This window comes from Zingiber officinale, chromosome 10B (assembly GCF_018446385.1).
Source record: "Zingiber officinale cultivar Zhangliang chromosome 10B, Zo_v1.1, whole genome shotgun sequence".
Taxonomy (NCBI): domain Eukaryota; kingdom Viridiplantae; phylum Streptophyta; class Magnoliopsida; order Zingiberales; family Zingiberaceae; genus Zingiber; species Zingiber officinale.
In genome coordinates this window covers 10332826-10360548 of record NC_056005.1, presented here as the reverse complement: position 1 = coordinate 10360548, position 27723 = coordinate 10332826, and the positions used below count along the sequence as shown (strand labels likewise).

At 37.9% G+C, this 27723-nt stretch overlaps 4 protein-coding genes across 8 annotated transcripts; 2 read left to right on the top strand and 2 right to left on the bottom strand.

The window, feature by feature from the left end:
- Positions 1 to 5943: 5943 nt before the first annotated feature.
- LOC122030479 lies at positions 5944 to 8889 on the bottom strand. Its single transcript, XM_042589697.1, has 4 exons — positions 8734 to 8889; positions 6706 to 6998; positions 6322 to 6543; positions 5944 to 6221 (listed from the first exon to the last, which is right to left on the bottom strand). Exons 2-4 carry the CDS (start codon positions 6952 to 6954, stop codon positions 6102 to 6104), a joined length of 591 nt encoding a protein of 196 aa, XP_042445631.1. The 5' UTR covers positions 6955 to 6998; positions 8734 to 8889; the 3' UTR covers positions 5944 to 6101.
- Positions 8890 to 9158: 269 nt separating this feature from the next.
- On the top strand, positions 9159 to 12564 carry LOC122030303 (deSI-like protein At4g17486). 5 transcript variants are annotated; one of them, XM_042589489.1, is made up of 7 exons: positions 9159 to 9570; positions 9736 to 9846; positions 10077 to 10162; positions 10297 to 10350; positions 10503 to 10720; positions 10923 to 11210; positions 11973 to 12564. In XM_042589489.1, the coding sequence occupies exons 5-7, from the start codon at positions 10504 to 10506 to the stop codon at positions 12317 to 12319; spliced, it is 852 nt and encodes a 283-aa protein (XP_042445423.1). In that variant the 5' UTR covers positions 9159 to 9570; positions 9736 to 9846; positions 10077 to 10162; positions 10297 to 10350; position 10503; the 3' UTR covers positions 12320 to 12564. The 5 variants fall into 5 exon arrangements, with proteins under 5 accessions (XP_042445423.1, XP_042445420.1, XP_042445422.1 ...); XM_042589486.1 differs by lacking the exon at positions 10297 to 10350; XM_042589488.1 differs by lacking the exon at positions 10297 to 10350 and having other exon boundaries at positions 9159 to 9575.
- Positions 12565 to 16902: 4338 nt separating this feature from the next.
- LOC122030229 (polyol transporter 5-like) lies at positions 16903 to 18621 on the top strand. The gene is made up of 2 exons (XM_042589402.1): positions 16903 to 17045; positions 17144 to 18621. The coding sequence occupies exons 1-2, from the start codon at positions 16937 to 16939 to the stop codon at positions 18580 to 18582; spliced, it is 1548 nt and encodes a 515-aa protein (XP_042445336.1). The 5' UTR covers positions 16903 to 16936; the 3' UTR covers positions 18583 to 18621.
- Positions 18622 to 23463: 4842 nt separating this feature from the next.
- Positions 23464 to 25473, bottom strand: LOC122028932 (zinc finger MYM-type protein 1-like). Its single transcript, XM_042587904.1, has 3 exons — positions 24781 to 25473; positions 24335 to 24671; positions 23464 to 23996 (listed from the first exon to the last, which is right to left on the bottom strand). The coding sequence occupies exons 1-3, from the start codon at positions 25471 to 25473 to the stop codon at positions 23464 to 23466; spliced, it is 1563 nt and encodes a 520-aa protein (XP_042443838.1).
- Between the last annotated feature and the right edge of the window lie 2250 nt (positions 25474 to 27723).

The following is a 27723-nucleotide window of genomic DNA, read 5'->3' as shown; positions in this document are numbered from 1 at the left end:
TATAAAAAAAATTCCTTTAAGAATTAAAACTTTAGCAAGGGTTGAAAATTTTTCACAGAAAGTTAAATTTTTGACAAAATTAAAAATTTACATATCGATCACTAGTTGATGAAAAAAAATCTAAAGGTATAAAAACTTAAGTAAATTTTAATAATTAGACTTTATAAATTTTCTAGCAAAAATTTAAAGCATTACTTAAATACTTTATAGTAATTCAATTAAACATTCTATTCAGTAATCAACTTCCAGACTGTGAAAAAATACTATGCTTTCTTGGTTATTGGATCATCAACCATTTATAGACAAACCTCTTAAAGAATTTAAACATTTAATCTTTTTGAAAAGCCCTAAGTGCAGAAAAATAGTTAACCTAAAATATGATTTTAGAACCTAGTATAAGTTCCTATCTACTAGATTCATTAAAAATTTGGGAGGTTCATAACTTCTGGGGACTTTTCTAATTTGTCTCTGGTATTTTCTAATGTACCAATTTAGTCTTTCATACTTTCTAAATTTTGGTTTTTGAAATTATTTAGCTTCAAACATGTATATTCATTTTACAAACTTTCAATTTCTAATTTAAATTTATCATTTTTTAATTTTAAATTATCAAACAAATCTAAGAGGCATGCATTAGCTAATTTTCTTTATATATATATATATTCTAATTTTACTAAATCATTGGAAAATTTTTTAATAAATTTAAACAACTTTTCAGGAGATAAGACACGTACCTGACTTACCTCGTATTCTGATGCTCCCCTTCATCGTAACTTTCCTATGATAATCCTCCCCCTTCATCGATGCTTTCGCCCGAAGACTCTTCCCCTTCATTAATGCTTATCTTGGATGAGTTTCCATTATCTTCAGGTAGGTACTCGGCTATAAGAGTTGTTCTAGCAAGTTCATCAGTTTTAGATTCTTCTGACGACTATTCGACATCAATCGAGGAATTAGATTCAGCTTCTTTTGATTCTTCGTGGAGCTTCAAGAATTTTTTTCAAAGTTCTTTTACACTTTGATAGTTATCGATTCTGTCGAGATCTTCAACTGGTAGTGCACTTATAAGATGAAATTCAGCCTTACCATTTGACGTAAAATCATCGCGCTGCTTTTTAGTCCAGAGGTGTTCTTCGAGTTCTTCTTCGTTCGTATTCTTTGGTGCTTCATAACCATATTTCATTATTAATAAAATATTAAAATATGTTTTAAGAAATACCTCCATTCGTCGCTTCCAAAACGTGAACTCTTCGTCAAACGTTGGTGGGTAGATGCTTGCACCAACCATTTCTTGTCTTCCGTCGGCAGTTAGTCCTTTAGAAATGAGCTTGCTCTAATACCAATTGTTAAACTCTTGCCAGCCGGCTAGATGGAGATGAATATCCCTGTAAAACAGAGCAAATCTTCCTCGAACTTTATAGCTTAATAATTAAGAAACTAAAAAATATGAGGCACAAAGAAATTACTTGGTTACAACCGGGGAGGTTGTTAATCCAAGAAAATTGAAAGCACACTAAACAAATTCTCCTTTAAGTGGAGAAGTCTCTTACAACGTTGATGACTCACAATAACAAGGCTGGAATCAAGTAGAATCAATTACAAGTGTTCTCTAGTGTTCTTCTTAGGCTTCTGGGGTCAGAGCTGTATTTATAGCCTTGTTTCAGCCGTCGGCTCTCTCCCGTGGCATCCTTCTCGCTAGCTACATCTTTCGTTCGACTTCCTGTGCTCCTAAGTTCCTGCACACTTAGACACAGGGTTACAAATCAACAGGACCTAACCAGACTTGGTTGATCACATCAAAACTACCTTAGGGTATTAACACGATCAACCCAGACCGTTCGATCGAATTAGACAGTGGGCCAAGTAACTTAGTGTTTGACCCTCTCAACTTCATTTGCAAGGTACGGAGGGCGGCCGATCGGACGTTTTGGTAGGCCCCTTGTGTTAGACCGGCGCTGCACTCCTGCTTGGCGAAACACCGCCTGATCCATAGTCTTCAGTTCTGTTTGACTCTGTGACTTTACCATTTAACTTTGACCTCCATATCAACTGATTTTTACTACTTTGACTCACTTTTTGGAGAGCCCGTCTTTATTACTATTGGTGCAATATCCCTATGTCAAGGTTGACTAGGTTGACTAAGTTTGAGTTGACTCAAGCTTGATTCTTGATGTTTAGATTTCGATATTTGACAATATATGGAGATTGTAGGAGCAATCGTCCGATTGGGGAAATTGTTGGAACAATTCCCTTCTGGTCAAGGTTTGACCAGTCTGATGTGAAGAAGAGTTAAGTAGGTTAAAGGGTTGATCGAATACTAGACTGAAAAAGTCCTAACTGGATGTTAGGCAAGGGGAAGTCCTGGTGAGTGAAGTTAAACAGTTTGAAATCCTAGTGAGTGAAGTTAGGTGAAAGACCTAGTGAGTGAAGTTAGGCCGTTGGAAAATCCTGGTGAGTGAAGCCAGATGAAAGACCTAGTGAGTAAAACTAGGCAGATAGAAAGTTCTGGTGAGTGAAGCCAGGTAGATGAAAATTCCTAATGAATGAAGCTAGGCAGATGGAAAGACATGGCGAGTGAAACCAGACACGTGGAGATCCAAGTGGGTCAAGGTTGACCGGACACCTGGTGTTGGGAAGCCCAAGTAGGTCAAAGAATTGACTGAATACTTGACATGAGGAAATCCAGATAGGTCAAGGGTGACCGGACATCTAGTGGAAGTCCAAGTGGGTCATGAAGGACCGGACACTTGGCACGAGATGGTAAGTTCAAGTGGGTTAAGGTTGACCAGACACTTGGCACAAGAAGAAAAGTCCAAGTGGGTCAAAGCATTGACCGGACACAAGAAGTCCCAGCAGGTCAAGGTTGACCGGATGCTAGGTATGAGGAGTTCCAACAGGTCACGGTTGGTCGGATGTTGGATTTGGAGACCTTAGACTTGGTTTAAGCAAGTCAATTGATCAACTGATTGATTGAAATATGGTTCAATCGATCAGTCGATCGATTGGTTGTGTGTGCGAGTGAAGGCTGGCCCAATTGATCAGCCAATCGATTGGGAAGCAAAATCACAACCACAGAGGAGCTCCCAATCGAACAGCCGATCGATTGGAGCTAGTTTTCTCGTGCGGTCATGAGAAGCACAGGAGAAGGCTGAATCGATCAGCCGATCGATTCAGCCTCCCCAATCGATCAATCGATTGATTGGGATATGATCATTGCGCAGGTTAAAGGCGTTGGCGAGCAATTTCTTCGACACTTCTTCGTTAGCTCGATCCCGATCCTTACGCGAGTTTCTCCACAACTCTTCGTCAGTTCTTGAAACTTCTTGGAGCAAAGTGTTGTTGCACTTCCAAGGTCAAGAGGCATTCCACACAAGAAGAAGAAGAAGCTAGGGTTTCGATTTTACGTTGTAAATCTTGTAAGATTTTATTTGTATTAGCTTTTCTTTTCTTCTTGTTATATTGAGAGGTTGTACAAAGCTTCTCCGTCTTTGGTAGTTACCGAGAAGAAGTTATTTCATAGTGGATGAGTAAGTGAGTGTCAAATCCTTGGATTAGTTACCTTTTTTTTATGTGGATATTAAGTAAATCCTCTGTGTTAGTATTGTGAGAGTTGCTTGAGTATTTTTCGCTACAACAACATTATCAAAATAAGCCATCGGAGCACGAGAAGTTATTCCTCCCCTTCTAACTATAAATTGACCCTAATAATTACCGGATCAAGTCTGAAGCCAAGGATGTTGTCATTGTTATTGTTATCGCACACGCTGATAATTACTATCAGATAAGCATTAGTTTGTTTGCTGTTCATGAATTAATGTTTTAGATTTAGTAAACTTTTCTTATATGCCTCACTTTAGCTTATTATACTAAATAAAGCAAGAGAGGATTTTGTGAAAGCCAAGCAACAAAATTATGCATAAAGATCTTCAGCTGAAGCATTAGAGACTGGTTCCAACTTCAGGCACGTTTTTGCATGCACGTATCTGTCATTGTCGCTGTTCTATTTCCAGTAATCAAGCACGCCTAGACGTTGGATCATAATTGTTTTTGCAATTAGCTTATAAAAAATATTAAATGGAAGGGAATTCGGATAGGAAACAATTGGGATAACAAAGCAAATTGTTTTTTTGACTGTAACTCTACTTATTTACAGTCTTAGATGATCAGTATTTAGATTGTGAATACATTATATATAGTAACTCCAAATCAGATCTTTACTTAAAAAGATTGATTATGAAAACACGGGAAATGAAAAAAAGAAGGGAGAAACAAATAAATCTCTGTGGCTCAGTGGAGTGGAGCAGAAGTAACTTCGCAGTTGATTAGAGTACAAGGCAGCTGGGCGATCTGCACCGTTATCCAGGCTCCGTTACACAAGTCTGTTACCGCGTGGGTGCGGTTTGTGTGCGGATTAGGGTTACGTCGTCTTTGAGAGCACGCGACGGAAGACGCTTTTACCGACGTACCCCGGGAATTTGGCCGGCCGTTTTCTTCCGACTCCTTTCGATTTCAATCTCCGTGTATAGCTAAACGAGCCGCCCGGTGAAGGGAATCGGTTTCCGCGGTCCGACGCCGGTCGCCGAGCAGTGATGACTCCGTAGATAACTTTTTAAAATCGACTCTTTAAGTAGTGCGTTCGATCTAGTTGAATATTACAATCAAAGCCACCATTAAGTTTGCGACAATAACCGCCATTAGATATTGTTGTTATCACGTGCATGTTTTCAAGATTACTGTATACGAATATCAAGATGATTTTGTAGGCACAACGGCATGAATGAATGATGAAGACATCTTTTGATTTATGTGGATAGAATGCCAATTGGCATTAATGCCTGTCCTGTAATTTGGCAATTGGTAAAGTAACATCATGGCCGGCGCATCACGCAAACAAAATGAGCAATCATCATTAATGATTATTGTTTAGGTAAAGCAACCATTTCCAATGAAGAGGCAGCTAGATTACAAAATCTTTGTGGGGTTGTTCTAAAATTTGTTGATATTTAAAGGATATTTTTTTTAAAAATCAAATCGCCAGTATCTGTAAAATGGAAAATTTCTATACCTAGTGTAAACTTAAAAAAAATTAGAAAATTTTCCCTTACATAAATTCATTTAGGCTATGTTTACTCAAGAGTGTGGATAAGGAAAGGAAAAGAATCAACTATGGAAAGTTATCTTTAGAGGAAGAGAAAAAAAATGGTGAAGAAATCTTTTCCTTTGCACACTTGTTTACCTTGATAGAGGAAGGTGAATACTTATGATGTAATTTTGTAAATAAAAAAGGGTGCATGCGTCATTTTTTTTTGTACATAGTGTAATTTTATGAGTTAAAAAGACTACATGCGTCATTTTTTTTTGTATATGGTGTAATTTTGTGAATGCAAAAGGGGTACATGCGTCATTTTTTTTTCCATCCGCTGCTTTCCGTTCGATTTTGAGGTGATCGATTTTGGCTCAAAAATTATCCGCGGATGGATTGCGTTACTTTTCCTTCGGAAAATTTTAATGAAGTAAACGACGGAAACTTTTCTACTGTGGAAATTTTTCCTTAATTTTATTTTCCACTCTTCCAAGTAAACATAGCCTTAGTGTCAAAAGGCTAATGAGTAATCCCTAGGGCCATTAAATAGATGTTTTCCAAAACATTGGAACTGTTACCTAAAAATTAGGTTCATTCGAACCATAACCACCTGGCAATATCAAGACCGGAATTAGCAGAATTTGCAATAAGTACAAAATAGCAAGAAGGACATTACCAGAAGTTAAGAATGAGGATCTAGATCGAATTAGAAAATTAAAGATCCTTTAAAGTGATGTTGAATTGCTTGCTATTCAGGGATAAGCTTATGACATGAATGTTGAGACGTTTCTATATATCCACTCTGCCACCAATAATAAAATCTTTTTGGTGTATGATAATGTACATTTTTGAAATAACCGAAAAGATCATTCAATTTTGACAACAATAATGTTTAAGTCGAATCAGATCAGTCAGCTTAACCCTGGAAAAGACATTGCTCAGAACTCTCTCTAGAGGTGTTCTCAGATTGGACAATGACCAATCTTTGTTCATGATCCCTTCCGGATGCTGCTTCTGTTTACTGGCGCCATTTCTCCATGGTCCGGATCAATCTGGCACTGGCTTTAGTCCCAAAGAGATAGTTGATGTAGTCTCTACATAGAAGAGTCAGTTCTTCACCTTTAGTTATGAGTACATACTGCATGCGAAGAAGAACAAATGTCAGTACATATTGTTGAGGGATTTAAAAAAAAAAAATAATCGCAAATTAACAGAGGAGCAAGATATGTAATGCCTACCAGAAATATAACACCAATAGTTGCCAAAATCACTTGAAGGAGTTCCTTGTATTGTGCTGAAAATCCTTCGCCCTCCGGCCCACCTGAACCATCACCACTGCCCCTAAAAGAATTTCCACCACCACCATTTCCACTGAACTGTTTTTTCTTGGTATACTCCCTCAACAAGTCCTGCACTGTTAACTCTCTTCTAAACTTCCCCGGAGTTTTCTTTAGTAATTCCTAGGAAAAAGGCAAATCCAAAAACATGTCAAGTAAATTAGAATCGGCACATAAATTGATTATATTACTAAAAGAAAGATAAAGGAAAAAAAATTGGCTCAGTTTACTTGAAAATACTAGATACTTGTTACATTCAGATGCACGATTAAAAATGAACGCTACCTCGTTGTCACTCATAGAGTCTCCTTTTTTTCCAAAAACAAGTACTGAAGCACTTCTTTTGTTCTTCGAGGTATTATATATTAATCTTGGGTGCAACTTATGTTGCAGAAATTTGCATGAAGCAGAAGCATGCAGATGTGAAGTTTTCAAATATGAATATCCCGAAGCTGAGTTTCCAACATTTTTAATATTTGGCTGGATCAGGATGATCCCTCCAGCTGGATACAAAATAGACTGAACAGCACTCATCCCCTTAATCAGACAAGTTCTTTGTTCTGAGCAATATCTTGAATCTACAAGTTAAAAGAGGCAGGCTTGGTTGCTGCAGTAGTGAAACTCAGGTTTAACATTTGAGCATGAAAGAAATATGAAATGCACATCCATAGAATATTTTCAGAATCTAGATAGTATCAAATCAGCAAAGATAAAACAGTATCTAGTAGGGAAAAAATAGATAAACAATGAACAAAAATGCTCAATAGTGGAGTTTTCCATTGCAACCCAGATATATAAAGCAGCTGAAATACAGTCTATGTGCACACTGAGGCTAAGACATATATATCCCTACATCTAACCCAAAACCATCCTATTAGTCTCAAGTAGTAACTGGTTTAAGTTCACTATATTTCTACACTAAATCAAATAATACACAGAAATTACATGCTTCCGAGTACCTAAATTTGGTGCCCAATCTACATTGTTTGTGGATACTTTGCTAGTCTTAGATAAAGGTTAACAGCTTCCATGTTTCTCTGCCTTATTCTTGTTTCATTCTGTTTACTAGTTTAGACAAAATCTTCCTAGACCTCTTGAACATTGTGGTCAGATATATATAAATGCATATCCTCATTTAAAACACATCAATTGTATCCATCAAATCATAAACTACAGTTAAATACTGTAACATAAGTTTTCAGGTGTCAAAGTACAGAGCTCATATGGTCAAAATCAGAAGGGATATGTTAACGCACGAAACTTAGTAAATATAGTAAATACAGATGTAGTAGTGTTCGCATCAATTGTATATAAATAGATCATCGCCAATATATATATCTACACACACATAAGGTAGCTAGATCATTGCCAATATTTATCTTACTATTTAGAGAGATAGATCATTGCCAATCTCTCTCTCTCTCTCTCTCTATATATATATAGAGAGAGAGATGGAAATGGACATCAAATGCTTTTACCTTAACCACTTAGTAGGACAGTCAATATTGACTCTATCTTCATTGTCTACATTCAGTGCCAATGGCATCAACACAATTAAAGAGTGGAAGAGGAAAATAGTTCTGATGTTACATGAAGAGGGAAGAGATTAAAACGTCGACAAGGCAAGACCTCAATCACGGTCAACAATGAGCCCTAATGCAACAAGGCGTTCTTAATCACTGCAGGGTAGTTGACTCTGTCTACAAATCAATGTCACATCTTATGATACAAACCATGAATTACACGAACAACTAATTGTGGCTAGAGAAATTTCCTATGAATAGATGATCCTATGGGATTTGAGGCAATGTGAGATAAGTTTATGTGCCTAGACTGTAGGGTTGGGAGCCTCAATTGGTGATTTCATGAGAGAAAAAAGGAAGATTTCAAAGAGAAGTTTTATGATTAATTAAATTATGGAACCCACTTTTCGGACAAACTAAACATTTTATTGGATGCTATGCATACCCTCCCACTTTCTTGTTTCCAAATGAATAATAAAAAACGTAGGCAAGTAAAATCCCTAACTAGGTCACAATCATATAAGACTGCACAACATTCAATTTTCCCATTTCCTAGCAAATACTAAACATTCCAGGTAATCATAACTCCGAACATGGTTCCTTGAAATACAAGATTACTATTCAAAAGCCTTCTCCCCAACACTTCCTACGAAATCTAGAGCAAGCATCTTTAGATCACAAACAACGAATCCCCAGCCGAGGATCCATCGCCACATAGGCCACAAAAGTAACCACCGAAAAGAAATTGAACGGCAAAAGGAGAAAACAATGACCGGAAGAGGAGGAGTACCTGCTCTGAGGGTTTGGTCCGAAGAAGAAGGTTGCTTGGAGACGCCGCCAGAGAAGGGAGGTATCGTCAGTCCCACACGCAACGCGCCGCAGCGTCCCGAAGCTTTTCGCCGGTTCGATTGAGTTCCGTGTCGATTCTGCCGGTCGGTTCGGGTGCCTGTTTATTTTAATGGGTTAGATTTGAACCTAAACACACGTTGTATTTTTATTGATATATATGTATTTTTAAAAAATAATATTTAATAATATCTAAATCATTATTTATTTAATTAATTATATGATATTGTGGAGAATTTTAGCGATAGAAACTACAATGAATTTGTTCAAAATGTTTAATGTTTAAATTGGACTCATCTAGCAGAAATATTCTTCATTTTGAAAAAAATATATATATAAAACTATTTCCTTTTTATATAACAGCAGTGTGTGCATTCTACTTTTAACAGTCGGACAGGAGACGGAGATGTAGTTCTAGAAGTTCTACGGCCTTTGTGGGTGGCAACGTGCCACAGATTGACTAGTTTTACTACTCTTTTATTTTCAGCTGGAAGTTGACTTGGATATATGATAGTTGTTGAGTTGTCTGCATGTTTAATTCGTTGATCTAGTTCTTGCAATTTTAGATCATTATTCCATTGAACTGGCCTTCCAGCAGATGTCTCGGAAAATTTTGAAATATTTCTCATCTCTTGTAGTCCCTTTTTACTCTGAAGAAATGTTTGTTGGTTTGTGGATGGAATTGCAGCGACTCGAGTGGCGGCAGTCCTTATCCACAGAATTGGCGTCTTCAATTGTTGCTGACAGCGGTCTCTGCCATGGCTGATTCGAGTCTCCTCGTGTAGGGTTTGCGGCTTTCTTCTTCTTCCTCCTCTTTTTTTTTTTTTTTTTTGTTCCTTCCTCATTTCACATTCCTTTCCGGTTCCAAGGTTGGTTCTTGGGCCTCTGCGTGCTTGATTGACTAGAAAAGGTTAAAGTTTTGGGTTTAAATTTTCAAACTCTACAGATTGCCGTGTCTGGGAAACAAAGTTGTATCTCGTTTTGATCGGATCAATATGGAATAAGCTGCTGTTGGTTTCAAAGTTGCATAGGATTCTCTGGACCTTACAGCGACGAGGTACTTGTCAGATGAAGCGGAGGACTTCCTTGTCTTTTTCTCTCTTCGTCCGAAAACTTGATCGACACTGTTTGTTGGATTTAATTTGTTAGGGTTTCGAGTCATGAATTGTCTTTTTATCCTCCTTTTCTTGCGGGAAACGTGCGTTGACTCCCCAGATGTTGAATGCAGATTAGCTGTTCTATTTTTGGCCTCCTTGAGAATATAAATCTTCCTTTTAATCCTTGCAGATTTCTCGGTGTTATGATACACAGCTTCAGGGTTGATCTATCTTCGAAGAGCAAAATCTGTCTTCCTTCTTTCTCCTGAGATATCAGTGAGTTGCTGAAACATCATCAAATTCTTTCTTTCTCGATAAATCATTTGTTCTCGAATGACTCTGCAGAGGACTTTGTATTGAACAATTTGTTGTAAAGGAAAGTTTCATTATTAATTCTGGTTTTCCCTTAGGTTTTTGAATTTTGGCTTGAGTTCCCTTCATTGCATTTTGACAGTTTGATAAAGGTATAAACTTGACTGTTTGGTAAATTAGTTCTTGGTCCACTAATGCATGTTTATTCTTCCATCTTGAGGTGTTGGAGTTAGCTTGGCCTTTTATTTTACTGTGTATCTAAGGGCTTTGCTAACTTGATTTCTGTCTTCTTTTACATGTCAAGAATGATGAAGCTGACATCTAGAAAGGATTATTGGAAGTCCATGGTACAACTTCGGTCGGGCAGGAAATCCCCCATTCCTTTCTGTGTCTTCCCAAAACTTGAGTCGACAAGCACCTCATCAGGAAGTGCTCCGGTTTATCTGAATGTGTATGACTTGACACCGATCAATGGCTACATGTACTGGTTAGGTCTTGGGATATATCACACTGGAGTTGAAGGTGCTGTAAGTTGTCATTGTTTGTTTAGCTAGAGTTTGCATTACAATCTGCCATTTCCATATGATGTTTCATTTGAACAATGTTATCATCCACTATTTAGTCCTGCCACTTGATAGCTACCAGTGATTCAGAATCTTTCAGTGTTGAAGTATCTTCCATATTTGGATTATTTTGATCGTCTGTGTCATCCTTCATATTGCAGTACATGGAATTGAATATGCATATGGAGCACATGATTATTCGACAAGTGGTGTTTTTGAAGTTGAGCCCCATCAGTGCCCAGGTTTTAGGTTTAGGAAATCCATATTCATGGGCACAACTCAGTTAAATCCACGACAAATTAGAGAGTTTGTGGAGCTAGAATCTCAAAATTATAATGGTGATGCTTACCATCTAATTGTGAAGAACTGCAACCACTTCTGCAAGGACATCATCTTTAAGTTGACTGGTAATTCAATTCCAAAGTGGGTAAACCGGCTTGCTAATATCGGTAAGCATTTTTCTCAATTAGCTCACATCTCCAAGACTTTTCCTTGAGTTTCTATATTTTCAGAATGTCGAATCAAGTGATGGCAAACACAGTACAAATAATGGGAAAACAATTTTTTCCCCATCAGTTCTGTTGCTTATGTAATAACTTCCATTATTAGTAGCATTAGTTACTAGTTTCTTGCAATAAAATGCAACAACGTAGATCTATCAGATTGTAGCTTCACTTTGAATGAGAGAACATTAGATTGTTGATCTGCTGTTACATGAGAAATGCAGTTTCAAAATGGTGCAGTACCAAGGCACAAAAGTTTGATTTCTTTGGATCAAGGTTCATTGTTTCTATCATTTACGAACGCTTATCACGAATCAACAGGTGCAATACCAATTCTCTTCCCGAGCAGTCTAAAATGGCCTAATCTCTTTGATACAAGCCACACTAATTGATTCATTTGGGAAAACAACGGGCTTAGGCCAACTCTATACATGGCATGTTACATGAGATACTTAAGTGTTGGAATAATAGTAAAAAGCATTTCGCTTATTTTATACATTGTTTAATTCAGTACTTTTTCTGATTTCAACTTTTCCTCTCGTTTTGTTTCTGGCTGTAACAAGATCACGTACTTTGCGAGTTATCAGATTGACGAATGTCTGACATTACCTTAACACTATGTTCAGTATTTCAGGATACAAGCTGATTCTTAACCCTTCTATCACTAATCGATGTAAAGATATACTTAGATTTACTCTTATCATGCAGGTTCCTGCTGCAATTGCATCCTTCCAGAGTCTCTTAAGGTGACAGCCATTCATCAGGACCCTGATTCACAGACCAATGATGCCGAGAGGAGGCTTAGAACTACTTTCAGTTGCTTATCCTCAATATCCTCACGTCCACAGCATTGGTTTACATCTTCAATTTTTTTGCCTTCTTCACTAGCTGGGAGTTTCTCCACATGGGAGTTTCAATGGCCCACTGCCAAAGCTTTGAAGGATCACAACAATCAAGCTTGTGATCGTATAGATAAAAAATCAGTAATTCCTATTTCGGAATCTCTTTCTGCAGAAAGTATCCATCAAGATGAGCTTAGTAAGAAAAATGGCTAACAGAAGTTTAATCCTATCTTTCCACTCAGCGCAGATACGAATTCCATGACTATGAAGCTCATGGTGAAACTTCTTTCAACACCAAAATGTAGTGTTGTGTATTGTATTATTCACCTTTGAGCAATGAGCCCTGTATATACACGTTCTTCTGAGTTAAAATGAAAATGGGTATGCGAAAATATACAAAATTTATGATGTATTGACATGAGAATCTCATAACATGGAAATTACATAGTTATCAGATAGTTAATGGCTAGCATTCCCCTTAAATTGGAGCTATCTTGAACATGATCAATTTGCACTCCAAGAATCGCATGGGGTCTTTGTTGTGTGACATTATGAACAGAACAACCACTGTCTTTGGTATGTGACATTGTGAAAAGAACAACCACTTAGCTTTTTTGATGGTATGTGCAAGAGGTGTATGATCAGGATTTTTTTTATGACAATCAATTTTTTTTATGAAACATATCATTTTGTATTTATCTATTTATCTCTATATATGACACTTTGATTTGCATGGTAGAGAGGGGTGGAGTTAGGAGAGTCCCTCTCATGTCAAACGGTAGTGATTAAAGTCAAATAATTCTCAATAGGTATGAGTAGCAACTTAATACTTTTCTTTAACTCTCAAGTCTAAGCATTGGAGATAATAAATAAAAGAGTTGATCGGTGCACGAAGTTTCTGTCAATGTGAGGTCTTGAGGAAGGATCTAATATATACAGTCTTATTTTACTTTACAAGAGGTTGTTTTCGATATTCAAACTCGTGATTGATTATATAATAATAATTTTATCATTGTGTCAAAGCTCCCTTTCACTTAGATAACAAATAGATGAATTGAAATTTTATTTACTTTATTTTAATATGTGAAAAGTCACTAGTTGCATTACAGAAGTGAGTTTTTTACTCATAGCTCCTTGAGCTCTTTAATTTGAGTTCTCTAAGTTCTCCACTTCAAACTCACTAAGCTCTTCTCTTTGATGCACTCAAGGTTATAAACTAGTCAAGCCGAGTTAATGCAGGGTTTCAGGGAAGGATCTATTATATGCAGCCTTATCTTACTTTACATGAAGCTATTTTTGAGACTTGAACCGATGATCTTTATGTCATACGATAATAATTTTATCATTGTGTCAAAGCTCCCCTTCACTTGAGATAACAAATAGATGAATTAAAAATTTATTTACTTTATTTTATTATGTGAAAAGTCACTAGTTGCATTACATAAACGGGTTTTTGAGCTCCTTGTGCTCTTCAATTTGAGTTCTCTAAGTTCTCCACTTCAAGTTCCCTAAGCTCTTTGATGCTTTCAGGGTTTTAAATAAGTCAAGCTGAGGCAAGTTTTATGGTGTTCAAACTTTTTTTGATATGGTGACTGAGTTAAGTGGAGCCGAGTCTAAAATGAACCAAATTGTTAAAATGATTGTTCAAATTTGACTTGATTTTTTTTTAATGAGCTTAAGCTTAGTTCGTTTAGATATTATCAAACTCTCAATTTATGTTTATTTGTTTGAACTTTTATATTTTAAGTTTGTTTAATTAGTTATTGAGGTTAATAATATAAATTTGTTTGTTCATTTTGAAAGTTTCTTTATGTATTTAGCAAGTTGATGAGAGTTTTATTGATGAACATCTCCCACAAATATTATTTATGAACATTAACGAGCTGAGTGCATATATGTGTTCAATCTTGTTCGTTAGTTAAACTAGTTGTTTAAGCTTGTTCATTTAATTGATCTTCTGTATATTATACGAACATAAATAAACTAATACCAAACTGAAAACCAAGATTATTTACAAATTTACGACCCTAAATGCTCTGAGTTTCCTATGCCAAATTTGATTTTTTGAGCTCCTTATTCTGCTTATAGCCCATCTAGACGATCCTTGCAGCTATGAGCCACAATTAGATATGACTTACAATCGTTATGCGACACCTTCACTATACCATCTCTCCAGTTCATGTTTTCTATAACTCATTGCTAGGTAAACTTTAGGGTTTAGGCTCCTATCTCTTATAAATATTCTAATTGAGTATATAATAGTTTAGGTAGCTCTCTCTCTCTCAAATATATTTTATCAATGACTTTTGCTTCTAAAATACAATCATGACTTAAGCATCGGATAAGTTTTCCGGACAACTCAACATCCTCCGGTGTGTGTTTGACTATACCTCTCGGCCTTCACCTCGATATCTAGCACCCATGATAAGATTTAGATAATATTATAATATTTATTTTATTTGTAAATCACGTGAAGTCTTATTTACCTTATATGACAAATATATCATTATTTATCATCTCGGATGATCTATATATCACAACTAGTAAGATAAATCAAGAAATAGATGTGATGATTAACTCATAAGTCCAATATATATCTTTTGATTACGCTATTTAAAGGAATTTAAAAATTCCTATAGAAGACCTTTCCTCTCCTATTTGTCTCCCACATTGACTTTGACAAGGAAGTGCATTAATTGAAGGTTGAATTTTCGTTGTTTCTGGGTGATTTCCTCTCATCAGTCCAATTAAGAGTGTGACAAGGTTTTTGGAGGATCCCAATCATGCATACCATGGGATTTGACCACCACTCCCTCCATCAACCTCACTCACAAATCACAAAAAAGAACTTGGTTTAACTAGCAATTAACATCCATTAAACACCAAAAACAAAATTTAAATTTTAGAACAAAACAAAATAAATTAGCAAAAAAAATAATTCAACAACTTGCTTTAAATATACTAGAGGTGAATAATACCAAAAAAAACACTCATTCTTATTTTTTTTTTTAAAAAAAAATAGTTTCAATATTTACTAGTCCAAGTTTAGTCCACAATTAAGTCAAAGCAAATTGCAATTTGGCATCCAACAAAATCCAATGAACTACCAAAGTTTGCATATGCAAACAAATCACCAAGATGCTTGATGTTGAAAACATTTATCAATTCTGCTTTTGCACATTTTTTATATATATATGTAGAGATTTTATGTGGTTCTCAATTCGATCTTTAGTTTTAGTTACTGGTGTGCGGTGTGCCTGAAAGTTTAATTATTGTGGCAATAAAATTAGGTCCGAGTTGTGCTTCATGAGCTCCCAATTAATATTCTTTAAACTGCTAAATTCCAAAGTTATGAAAAATGTATTACTTATACATAGAGTTGCAGATGTTCACTATAAGAAAACAATCAAATAGTTATGAAATTTGATCCGATGGTAAGGATAGGATCCACATAGGAAGGGGTCAACGACACAGAAGAGTCAAAGTCCCGACTAAGCGGGGTGGGGAAGTCGCCTGGCCAACCGGACAGAGTAAATCTTGGGCCGGCGCGTGACAGCTCGACCTGGGGTCGAGCTTCCGACGTTCACAAGCTCCCTTATAGAGGAACCGTCGTGCCGAGCAGCCGATCCGCTCGGCCGACCCGCAAATCAACCAGATCGTACTCCCGTCCGAGTATTTGACCGAGCGACCTTCTCACCCGGTCCGATGTGCATACGCACCCAAGCGCCCTGGAGGCCATGCGTGCATCCCGTCCGACCCAGTAAGAGACAAAAGATTTGGAAGAGGACAAAAAGGGTAGCTAGTGATATCTTTCTCGAGACAGCATGGTCGGCAGCCGGGTCGTACCGAGGATCGTACGGTGGAAGTTTCTACTGTCGTGGCATAGATATGCTCGGATAATTACGGTATGACGTCAGACACGCTTTTCTGACACAACCATTCTGAGGTATATTTTGAGGAACGTGCACGCCTCGGGAAGCGTGCACACACCTCTCCGAGGTCCTATATAAAGACCTCCGGACTTCGACGAAGGTATGCTTTTCTCATCTACTATAGCCATAGTCTCGTTATTTTGCCTCTGCTTCGTCTCACCGCTACCTGACCTGAGCGTCGAAGGACCGTCGCCGGAAACCCCTTTCCGGTCCGGCTTTGTTGCAGGTTCCCCGGAAGTCCACGTCACTGAGGAGATCATCCGGAGACAACAAAAAGCGCTACATTTTTAGTTTTCATCGACTCAGCATTCGGACAGGATCAAAATTAATGACAGTGAAATTAATATTTTATCACTAATTAATGATCGATAAAATTTCAATCGCTAATTTAACGATGTGATATTAATTCGGTAGCTAATTTTAAATTTACTGGCGTGTTGAAGTCCGAAGTTTATTTCTTGTAAACTTCTTCACGCAGGTGGCAGCCAATTAGCAGTCCTGCTGTCTTCGCTTACGAGTCAAGAGGCAGAAAAAATGAGGCTGGAATTCGATGAATGAAGCAGCAACCGTAGCTATATATACTGTTTGACGGGGACGAGCCATGGAGCATCATTAGGTCACGCATTTTTTAGACCATACATCTAAAATTAAAGGCTTTCTTTCCCTGGGTAATTCAGCTGATTAATTTTAAGTCCAGACAATTTTTTATTAAAAGTTATTTATTAGATAAATTCAAAATATAATTTATATTTTAAATAAATTTTTTAATTAAATGATGCTTGACTTTTTGACGGACTGGTCGTCCAGTCGGACCTCCAGTCTCACTCATAAATAGCCGTGCAGTTTGCTATTTTATTCGAGTTTTATCAGTTAGTTCGCACCACCACAAAAAAAAGTCATGGAGCAGGCTCCGGCCGTGAAGTCTTCGCCGGCGAAGCCTCGGAGAAACTATTATGCGTTGGGCTGCTCTATCTTGGCGTCCATGACTTCCGTCGTCTTGGGATATGGTTCTTGATTACTACGACTTCCTTGGGATTTAATTATGTTTTAGAGAATTTAAGATTCGATTTCATGGGAATATTTCGTTTGTTGGATTCGCATGCAGATGTTGCGGTGATGAGCGGCGCCAACATGTACATCAAGGACGACCTGAAGATCAGCGACACGCAGATCGAGATCCTCTCCGGCATCATCAACCTCTACTCCATCATCGGGTCCATCGCCGCGGGGCGCACGTCCGACTGGATCGGCCGGCGCAACACCATGATCCTGGCGTGCGCCATCTTCTTCACCGGCGCCCTCACCATGGGCCTCGCCCCCGGCTACGCCGTCCTCATGGTCGGCCGCTTCGTCGCCGGAATCGGCGTCGGGTACGCCCTCATGATCGCGCCTGTCTACGCCGCTGAGGTCGCCCCCAGCTCCTCCCGAGGCTTCCTCAGCTCCTTCCCGGAGGTGTTCATCAACTTCGGCGTGCTCCTCGGCTACGTCTCCAACTTCGCCTTCAACGGCCTCCCGGCGCACCTCAACTGGCGCGTCATGCTCGCCGTCGGCGCGGTGCCTCCGGTGTTCCTCGCCGCCGGCGTGCTCTTCATGCCGGAGTCCCCTCGGTGGCTGGTGATCCGGGGGCGGATCGGCGAGGCGAAGGAGGTGTTGAGAAAGACCTCGGACACGCCGGCGGAGGCGGAGCTGCGGCTGGCGGCGATCAAAGAGGCGGCGGGGATTCCGCCGGACTGCGCCGACGACGACGTGGCTGCGTGGATTCCCAAGCGGCGGAGCCGCGGGGAGGGCGTGTGGAAGGAGTTGCTGCTGAGGCCGACGCCGGTGGTCCGGCGGATACTCTTCGCCGCCCTCGGGCTGCAGTTCTTCCAGCAGGCGTCGGGGATCGACTCGGTGGTGCTCTACAGCCCGACCATCTTCAAGAAGGCGGGTCTGCAGAGCAAGACGCAGCGGCTGGGGGCGACGGTGGCAGTGGGCTTCTCCAAGACCTCGTGCATCCTGGTCGCGACCTTTCTGCTGGACCGCGTAGGGCGGCGGCCGCTGCTGCTGAGCAGCGCGGGGGGAATGGTGGCGTCGCTGCTGACGCTGGCCTCGTGCCTGCGAGCAATCGAGCGGCAGGGGGAAGCGGCAACATGGGCGGTGGTTCTGTGCATCATGACGGAGTTGACGTTCGTGGGGTCGTTCTCGATCGGGCTGGGACCCATCGCGTGGGTGTACTGCTCGGAGATCTTCCCGTTGCGGCTGAGGGCGCAGGGCGCGAGCCTGGGGGCGGCCATGAACAGGCTCATGAGCGGGGCGGTCACCATGTCGTTCCTGTCACTCTACAAGGCCATCAGCATCGCCGGCAGCTTCTACCTGTACGCTGGCGTCGCCGCCGCCGGCTGGTTGTTCTTCTTCATCTTTTTGCCGGAAACGAGGGGTAGGAGCCTGGAGGACATGGAGGAGTTGTTTGGGAAAAAGGGGAAGGCGGCGGAGATTCAGAAAGGGGGAATTGAGATGGCGAATGAGGATGCTAAAGCTAACGTAATTGTAATTGGGCGTGATTAGTCCAATGAATATCATCCTATGAAAATCTGAATTAATACTGCTCCTTAGTCTAATAAGGATATCGTATATTTGAACGTTAAAACATTTTTTTTTTAAAAAATACCTAAATAATATTAAGAAATTTAAAATTAAACTTAAGTTGATAACATTTGTTAACAGAGTACTAAACCATCCATATCATATTTAAATATTTTACTTTAAATTTTGAATAAAATAGTTAAAAAATTTTTTTGCATCAGTTACCTATTTATTTTCTAAATGATGTATTTATAAACTGTATTTTTTTAAAATGAAATGAGAAGTGTTAGTTGGTAAAAAAAATGCAAAGGGGGCAGTTGTTCATGTAAAGTGCACTGCTTTACAAATCATTTACAAAATTTGGGCGTTTCTGTGACTTTTTGCTGGAAACGAGGGGTAGAACATGGAGGACATGAGGAGTTGTTTGGTATAAAGGGGACGGAGGGTATTGAAAAATAATAATAATAAATTAACAAGGTAACATTGAATATAGGTGACTATTAGATCCTATGAAAGTTTTTTTACATGCCACTTGAGAAATATAAATGAAAACTCATCCTAAATGTCTAACATTATCAAATTTGCTATCTATTATGGTTAAGTTTGGTAGAACCTAATGTATTAAATTTGTAATATAATGTAATGTAATAAGGATTATATTAATTACTATATTTGGTGAAATTATTATATATGTAATCTTTGATTACAAGAATGATTATATTCTCTTGTTTGGTGTACATTATTTTTGATAAGGAATGTAATTCATATTATTATAAAATGACAAAAATAATCTTATAATAGAATTTAAATAATTTTATTATTCCTCTCAATTAAATCAAATTTAATCCGACGAAATTAAATAAAATCAAATTAAATTAAATTTTATTCTCGACCAAGTAATTTCTACAATATTGTTTATTTTGAGTATATGCAGTCTTCAGAAAATTATATCGTGCATGTATGTTGATCCCGTCTGGAAGCTGAGTCGGATGAAGACGGGTCTTGTTGTGCGGAAAGTTGACGGAGAGTCGTTGAAGTGTTGAATCTGCCTGGTACCCCTCCTCCTGGAAAGGTTCACACGGGCGGTTGATGGCTAGAGATGATCAGGACGATGACGCTTTCGCCTTGCGCACACTGAGACGAATCCACCAGTCGTTAGAGACCAGAAACCAGGGAAAAAGTCCCCGGGTCAGACCCTCCGACGCTCAAGTTAGGTACTTTTTTCCCAAAAAATACAGAGAAAGGACGAAAAGTGGAGACTAGTGAGAAATGACGAGTGAGTGTACCTGCATAAGGGACAAGACATCCCTTTTTATACTGCAACGGAAGTTTCTGGGTCTGATGGATGTCAGGGAATGTCGGCTGTCAGACTTTGTCTGGCGGTGAGTGACACGTGGCTTTTCTTGATAGGCTGGTGGCAAAACCGAAGGTGTATTGAGCCCCGATTGTTGGCATATTCCCTGATACCTTGATTATTCTCTCTGACAAGCAGTTATGATTCTTTGGTTGATTTTTCCTGTAGTGTCTGACCGACGAGCCTGCGTTCCGAGATCTGGGCTTGCCTTGCTTTTATACACTATTACCCTTGACTTGTATGCCCCGATCTGTGTTAAGCTTGTATCCAAATCAGCCTTTGTCATCTGTTATCTCTGGCCTGCACATCTCGATCTGCACCCTGAGTCTGTATCCATACTTCTACTCCTTGGCTTGGATGTCCCGACCTGCACATTGGGTCTGTGCCAGACCTATGATCCTTGGCTTGGATGTTCCGACCTGTACGCTGGGTCTGTAAGCAGATCTGTGATCCTTGGCTTGGATATCCCGACCTGCACGCTGGGTCTGTAAGTAGACCTTTGCTCCTAGGCTTGGATGTCCAGACCTGCACGCTGGGTCTGTAAGCAGACTTCTGATTCTTGGTTTGGATGTACCAACCTGCACGCTGGGTCTGTAAGCAGACCTCTGCTCCTAGGCTTGGATGTCCCGACCTGCACGCTGGGTCTGTAAGCAGACTTCTGATTCTTGGTTTGGATGTCCCGACCTGTACGTCAGGTCTGTAAGCAGACCTAAGATCCTTGGCTTGGATGTCTCGACCTGCACGCTGGGTCTGTAAGCAGACCTCTGATCCTTGACTTGGATGTTCCGACCTGCGCGCTGGGTCTGTAAGCAGACCTGAGATCCTTGGCTTGGATGTCTCGACCTGCACGCTGGGTCTATAAGCAGACCTTTGATCCTTGGTTTGGATGTCCCGACCTGTACGTCAGGTCTGTAAGCAGACCTGAGATCCTTGGCTTGGATGTTCCGACCTGTACGTCAGGTCTGTAAGCAAACTTAAGATCCTTGACTTAGATGTTCCGACCTGCACGCTGGGTCTGTAAGCAGACCTGAGATCCTTGGCTTGGATGTCTCGACCTGTACGCTGGGTCTGTAAGCAGACCTCTGATCCTTGGCTTGGATGTTCCGACCTGTACGTTGGGTTTGTGCCAGACCTCTTTGTTTGTAGTCTCCGCCCTTAGCTATACCTGGCCCGCGGGCCCATTTATTATTCACTATCAGGGCTGGTCTTATAATCCCCTCTTTTGACCACCCTATCCGCTGAGACTTTGACTTTGGCCATGTAAGCTGGACTTTTGACCTCCCAGCTGTCCATGTCAGCCTGACTGCTGACCGGCCACGGAGGCTTGACTTTTGACCCTCCTGACCTCCACGTCTGCTTGACTGCTGACCGACTACGGAGGCTTGACTTTTGACCTTCCTGACCTCCACGTCAGCTTGACTACTGACCAGCCACGGAGGCTTGACTTTTGACCTTCCTGTCCTCCAGGTAGCTTGACTTCTGACCCTCTTGCGGCCTTGACTCATAACCACATCATCCTATCGACCCCATAAAACACGCACCGTATCATATGTATTTCTTTGGAACTTCGAGTTAACAGTATCTTGGATCCGTGCTACTGACTAATCCTTAATTAGAATCTTCACTAATTTTTTAAAAACTTTATCAGATAATAGATCTATATTAGGAGACATTTTTAGTATCCTGATTAAATATATTAGGTAAGATCATACAATTTGATTAATTTTTCTTCAACTATAAAATCAAACAGATATATTTACAAGAGAGAATTACATGGAAAGGACACATTTACATAAAATAAAATGCACTTGATAAGATAAACAACTCAAAAATTCTACAAAAATCAACATAAAAAATTTCAATATTAACTTTGTAGTTGTATGGAAAAGGCATGATTAATCAACAAGAGAGGCTTGGAGCATGGTTCAAACGTCGATTGGTATCATCACATAGCCCAAAATATTCATTTTCGTTGTCAGATGATGCTAATATTGTGCCAACATATAGATACATCAAAATGTCACTTGTGTTAACATAATTTCAACAATACTAACATAAACACACCCCTCTCTCAGCTTGTACTATCTAGAGCTGACTGAGATGAAAATATTTTCTTTCCATCGTACATCCTTTTGTTTTGCTTGCTAGTCACAGAGAGGAGATGAAACACTATAAAAAAAAGAGGAAGAAAAGAGAAGCGCCAATTGAAACGGCAACAATAACAATAGGAAAAAGGAGCGATACCAGAATAAAAATTTGTATCCTTTATTTGTACATATGCTAGTTCCAAATGTGTCATTCTGGGTCCAATTCTCAATGGTTAGCTAAGATATGTTTACAAATATGAAAAAAAATCAATTCTAATGCCAAATTTATGAAAAGCGTTATTTAATTTGGGTCTTGGAATATTAGTGTTAACCTGATTTGGAAGAGCGTTATCTAACTCCTGCTAAGCAATCTTTTTCTTCTTTAGCAATTTTCTTTTCTGATTCAGCATAACTCCTTTCATTATGCAAGAAAAAATAAAATAATAAAAAAAAAAACTAAAACAGGAACATGAAACTCAATTGAATATAATATTACGACAATGAAAAAAATTCAAAGGTCAGACTTCCTCAAACAAGAGTCTTGTCTGTCTCCATCTCTGAATACTTCCTCCGTAGTTCATCCACATCCCATTGCATTTCGATGACTTTCTCTTTCAATTAAGATAGCTTGCTGCAAGTTTTCTTTAGCTTTATGCTCGGTAGCTTCTAATTCAATCTCTAAATCCTTGACCTACATCAAATAATAATAATTACAGAGCATGCCATCTAGAATAAAGATGACAGAAACACAACTTCAGATGTGTGACAAAGTTTGGTGAAGGCGGGGAGTGATGGTAGGGCAGATAAACTAGGATAATTACAGAGCATGTCATCTAAATGAAGCTGACAGGAACAAAACTTCAGATATGTGACAAAGTCTGATAAGGTAGGGAGTGATAACTACCGATGAGCATGTTATCAAATTAAATCAAACTAAATTTAAACACAGGAACAAAATCAAAATAAACTAAATCAAATTAAATTTTAATAAATCGAACAAAATTAACCACCAAATTTGCATTAAAAATTAACCAAACAAAATTTTAAGGAGGGAGAGTTGTGTCGGCGATTTTGGGGAGGAATTGGTGCGATGAGATGAGATTAGGGCTAGATTTGGTATTAAGAAATTTTGGATTATAATGTAATCAGATTACGTGCTGTTTAGTTTGTAATCTGGATTACAAAAGGTTATTACCTTTTGTAATCCTTATTATATTACATTACAAGGTTAGAATTATACCAAACAAATTAATCAACCTTGTAATGTAATCCCGATCAATGGCGTAGCCAGAGTCTTCAAATGCCCTGGGCTAAATTACGACCATAATAAAACATACATGTATACTAAATATTTAACAAACATATAACATTTATATCCCAATATCCTTTTACATAGTTCAAATTTCATACAAAATGCTTCATCTACTTAAGGTGTGCTCGATGAGATTTTAGAGTATAAAACTCATCTATTACTGATTCCAAGTCTATTTTCTCAGATAATTGTCGTTCTATGTAGAGAATCATGCAATCAGAAAGTAAATCATCACCCATCTTGTTGCAACGTGTCGTTTTGAGAAATTTCATGGATGAAAAGGCTCTCTCTGTAGTTGCAGTTGATACAGGAAGAGTCAAGACAAGTCGAATTAATCTCTGAATCATAACATAACTCTCAACCTTTTTAGTCACAATCATTTCTCTATATAATGCAGAAAGAGTAGAAATTTGTTGAAACTCATGATCATAAACTATGTCAAGTTGATAGTGTTCCAATTTAACTCTCAAAGCATGAATTTCTTGTTGAGTAAAATCAGTCGGATAAAATTTTGATGCAAGCTTACAAATATCGCCCATATTAAATTTTTTAAATGAATCAGTAGGATCCAAAGCTGAACAAAGAGCAAAAAGTTCCATTGTTGCCTCACTGAATTTACAATTTAGTTCCATCACTTGAAAATCTATTGCAACATTAAAAATATCATAGTGATAATGTTGCTCAATTGTAACATGAACCCGTTGTTGACAATAACGATTAACTTTATAACCACAACCCATATCAGGCATCTCATATTATATTGTTCACAAAAAACCTTTACTTTCACAAAAAATTCATCCCAACCATCTTCTCTAAATTTTAGAAGGATGACTTTTGTGGTTGAGACAAATTTTAAAGCATTCACAATGTCTTGTGATTTATTTTGTAGAGCTTGACAAAGAATGTCAGTGGTTTCTAAGATCTTTTCCATCAAAAACAACACAAATACAAATTCAAAACTCATAATCATGTTGCATAAACCACAAGCTTCCCCACGTATTGTACCATTTGACCCATTTTCACTGAGATTTCCAAGGATCTTACAAGTTGCTTCATACATGTCTATCAAGTTCCTAACAGAATCATAATGAGAGCTCCAACGAGTAGCACCAGGTCTATGCAATGTACCAATTTGATTAGCTCCTGTACCAGATTCACACTCACCAATAGCCAACATATATGCAATCTCTTCTTGTTGAGCAGATTGTAAATCACTAAGATGTTTAGGAGACGAGATGACGAAGTTTACAATGGAAGTCAAATAAGAAAAGAATTGCCAAATAGAAGGCACATCCTTAGCAGCTGCAACCAATGTTAACTGTAAATGATGAGCAAAACAATGTACATAATAGGCATATGGACAGTCTCTAAGAAATAATGTTTGAAGCTCATTCCATTCACCACACATATTACTTGCACCATCATACCCCTTGTCCTCTCATGTTGTGGATTTGAATATTGTGTTGAACAAAGATGTCAGAAATTGATTTCTTAAGGTTTGCTGATGTTGTGTCCTCAACACTCAAAATCTCAAAGAAACGTTCAACCAAAAATCCAGAATTATTAACAAATCTGAAAATAAGGGACATTTGCTCTTTTTTAGATTCATCTTGAGCTTCATCAACAAGAATACAAAACTTGGCATCTCCCAATTTATCTCGAATCATTGTTCTCACTTTATTAGCAAGAATATGCAATATTTCCTTTTGAATTTGCGGAGAAGTGTATCTAGCATTTTGCGGGGCATTATGTAACACAACTTTTGCAATTTCATCATTTAAATGTGCTTGAAATTTCAACAATTCAATAAAATTTCCACGATTTAAGGAACTCTTTGATTCATCATGACCTCTAAAAGAACATCCTTGAGTTGCAAGCCATAATAAACCTTCAATTGTTGCCTTTAGGCGCAACCTATTCTTTATAATTTCTTCCGTAGATTGAGCATTCAACACTTTGTCAATATTTTGCTTTGGTTTCATCAAATCTTGAACACATTTCGTACATCTATTATGTGATGAAGACAATGAACCAACATGAATAAGAAATGCACATTTTTCTCCATCATTAACTCTCTTCCAACTGTTAAACCCTTCAGAAACAAGTGCAGAACGAGCCATTGGATTACTTGTATTCTCAAAAAGAAAGCATGGAAAACAATATGCTTTGTCCTTTGAAGGTGAATATTCTAGCTAAGGAAATTGTTTGAACTAAACATATTGAAATCGACGGTTTTGCTTTCCAATTTTTGTTCTTGGATACTCAATAAGTTTGGGTTGATAAGGACCTGCTTTGATATATGCTCTTCTAATCTCATCCCGCTCATTAACAGAGTATTCACAAATCAATTTTCGTAATCCTGGATCTCGTTTAATAGAAGAAATATCAAATTCTTCTTCTCTTTGTTCTATTGGCCTAGATACAAAATGAGGTTGTAAATCGAAAGTAGAGGATCCAACTGTTGGTCTAAGAGGTTTTTCCCAAAAAATGACAGCAATGTTTTTGACTTTTTATTTGAAGGTTATTGGTGTTCCATTTATAACCTAAGGAAAAAAAATAACTACAAATTAATTATTTATAACTTAAGAACAAAAAACAACTACCAATCAATTATAACAAACTCAATCATATTATTCATTTTATGATAAACTCAAATACAATAATAAATCAATTTATAATATCATAGCATTCCCTAGTATTAGAATCATAATTTTCAGATAATTTACAATTTTAAATAATTTCAAATAAAATCACAACTACAAATCTAAAATTACTTGTGAGGCTGTGATTTGTCACTTTAAGATAAAGAGAAGTCCACTGCCTACCCGTAAAATCCAGTGCTATGCTAAAACTTGAAATGTCTGAAATCAAAAATAAAAATAAAGGACTTAAAAAGGGAACAAATGTAGGAATTTAGAAGTAAACTTAGGACCTTCTACTTTTTTTTCAACCACAACAATCACAAATAATAATGAGTATCATATTTAGATTGATAAAATGTTTAAAATTTTCAGAAATTTAACCTAGGTTGGAAAAAACTTTCCTAAAAAAATTAGGGCAAATTAAAGCGACTATGATTCTATGAAGAATAATTTCTACTATTATTCTGATAAATCTATCATATACGGCGATCCCCATATCGTCAAGACTAAACTCACACAAAACATTCTAAGAGACATGAAATTCCCATAAGGGTGAAGCAACTAGCAAGGAAGACGAAGGAACCAAAGAATTCACAAATCATTAAAAAAAAAAAGTAGAAATTGCTGTTCTATAACAGGAGAGCATTGGAGATCTGGAGAGGTTGGATTTTGAGTCTTTGACGAAGAAGATGAAGAAGATGTAGATGGAGATTAGTAGATTACCACTTAGCAGTGCTTGAAAAGGTATTGCAAGAGGAAGAGACTGAGCGAGGAGAATCGGCGGCTGAAGATTTGCAAGAGGCTGAGCGAGGAGAATCGACGGCTGAAGAAGGAGATGATGTGCTGACTGTTGAAGATTGAAGAAGGACTGAAGGTGGCGACGATCACTGCCTCGATGTGCAATGGCGTGCTAGAGGAGGAGGGCGGCGAAAAAATCACTAGGTTACCACTGGGCTCGATGTTCATGGGCGGTGAAAAAAAAATTAGGAATTAGGAAGTTAGAGTGTTAAAAATTGTTGGGCTGCCCAGTGCAGCCCAGTACTGGCTACGCCCTTGATTCCAATTATATTACAAGATAGATTACAGTATACCAAACGTAACCTAAGGAGAAAAGAAGAATTGAGATGGCAACAAAGTACTACTATAAATTTTTATTGTTGCTCGTAAGCAAAGAGATTAGAAGTGATAGGTTGGTAAAAATGCAAAGGGGTAGTTGTTCATGTTTTACATTGGCTTTCAAATTATTTACAATGCAAATGAAATACAACTAAAATCTGGGACAATAACCTATTGATACATATTGAAATTATTATTTAAAAATAATAAAGTAATAAGGTGTGTTTAGTTTAAATTCTCATGTGTAATCTCCGTTTATGTGATTATCAAGTATAATTATAACTAAAATTATAGAGGATAAAATTTAATCTAATATTATTTAGTTTAACCTATATAATTAATAAAAATTTATTTGTTTTAAAATTTTAATATATAACTTAATTTAAAATTTTTATTATATTATCTTTAATTACAAAGCTAGCAATGCAAATTATTATTATTATTTTCGTTTTGAACTTTAAGTTTTCTTTTACTTTATGTTTTTTTACATGACGTTTTTTTACTTTATTTTTTTTTACTTTACGTTTCGTTTTTTGTTTACGTTTTGTTTTTTTTTTAATTTTTCCGTTGTTTTTTTTACTTTACGTGACTTTACGTTTTTTAACTATATAT

Excerpts from the sequence above, each read along its gene's own strand:
- LOC122030479 (XM_042589697.1), bottom strand. The coding sequence starts at position 6,954 with ATGAGTGCTGTTCAGTCTATTTTGTATCCAGCTGGAGGGATCATCCTG. Across the intron at positions 6,544-6,705 it reads ACTCTATGAGTGACAACGAG|GAATTACTAAAGAAAACTCC; the intron begins GTAGCGTTCATT and ends CCTTTTTCCTAG. Across the intron at positions 6,222-6,321 it reads CTATTGGTGTTATATTTCTG|TATGTACTCATAACTAAAGG; the intron begins GTAGGCATTACA and ends CTTCGCATGCAG.
- LOC122030303 (XM_042589490.1), top strand. The coding sequence starts at position 10,495 with ATGTCAAGAATGATGAAGCTGACATCTAGAAAGGATTATTGGAAGTCC. Across the intron at positions 10,721-10,922 it reads ATATCACACTGGAGTTGAAG|TACATGGAATTGAATATGCA; the intron begins GTGCTGTAAGTT and ends TTCATATTGCAG. Across the intron at positions 11,211-11,972 it reads AAACCGGCTTGCTAATATCG|GTTCCTGCTGCAATTGCATC; the intron begins GTAAGCATTTTT and ends CTTATCATGCAG.
- LOC122030229 (XM_042589402.1), top strand. The coding sequence starts at position 16,937 with ATGGAGCAGGCTCCGGCCGTGAAGTCTTCGCCGGCGAAGCCTCGGAGA. Across the intron at positions 17,046-17,143 it reads TTCCGTCGTCTTGGGATATG|ATGTTGCGGTGATGAGCGGC; the intron begins GTTCTTGATTAC and ends ATTCGCATGCAG.
- LOC122028932 (XM_042587904.1), bottom strand. The coding sequence starts at position 25,473 with ATGGCTCGTTCTGCACTTGTTTCTGAAGGGTTTAACAGTTGGAAGAGA. Across the intron at positions 24,672-24,780 it reads ACAACATGAGAGGACAAGGG|TTAACATTGGTTGCAGCTGC; the intron begins GTATGATGGTGC and ends CATCATTTACAG. Across the intron at positions 23,997-24,334 it reads AATACGTGGGGAAGCTTGTG|ATTTTCAAGTGATGGAACTA; the intron begins GTTTATGCAACA and ends ATGTTGCAATAG.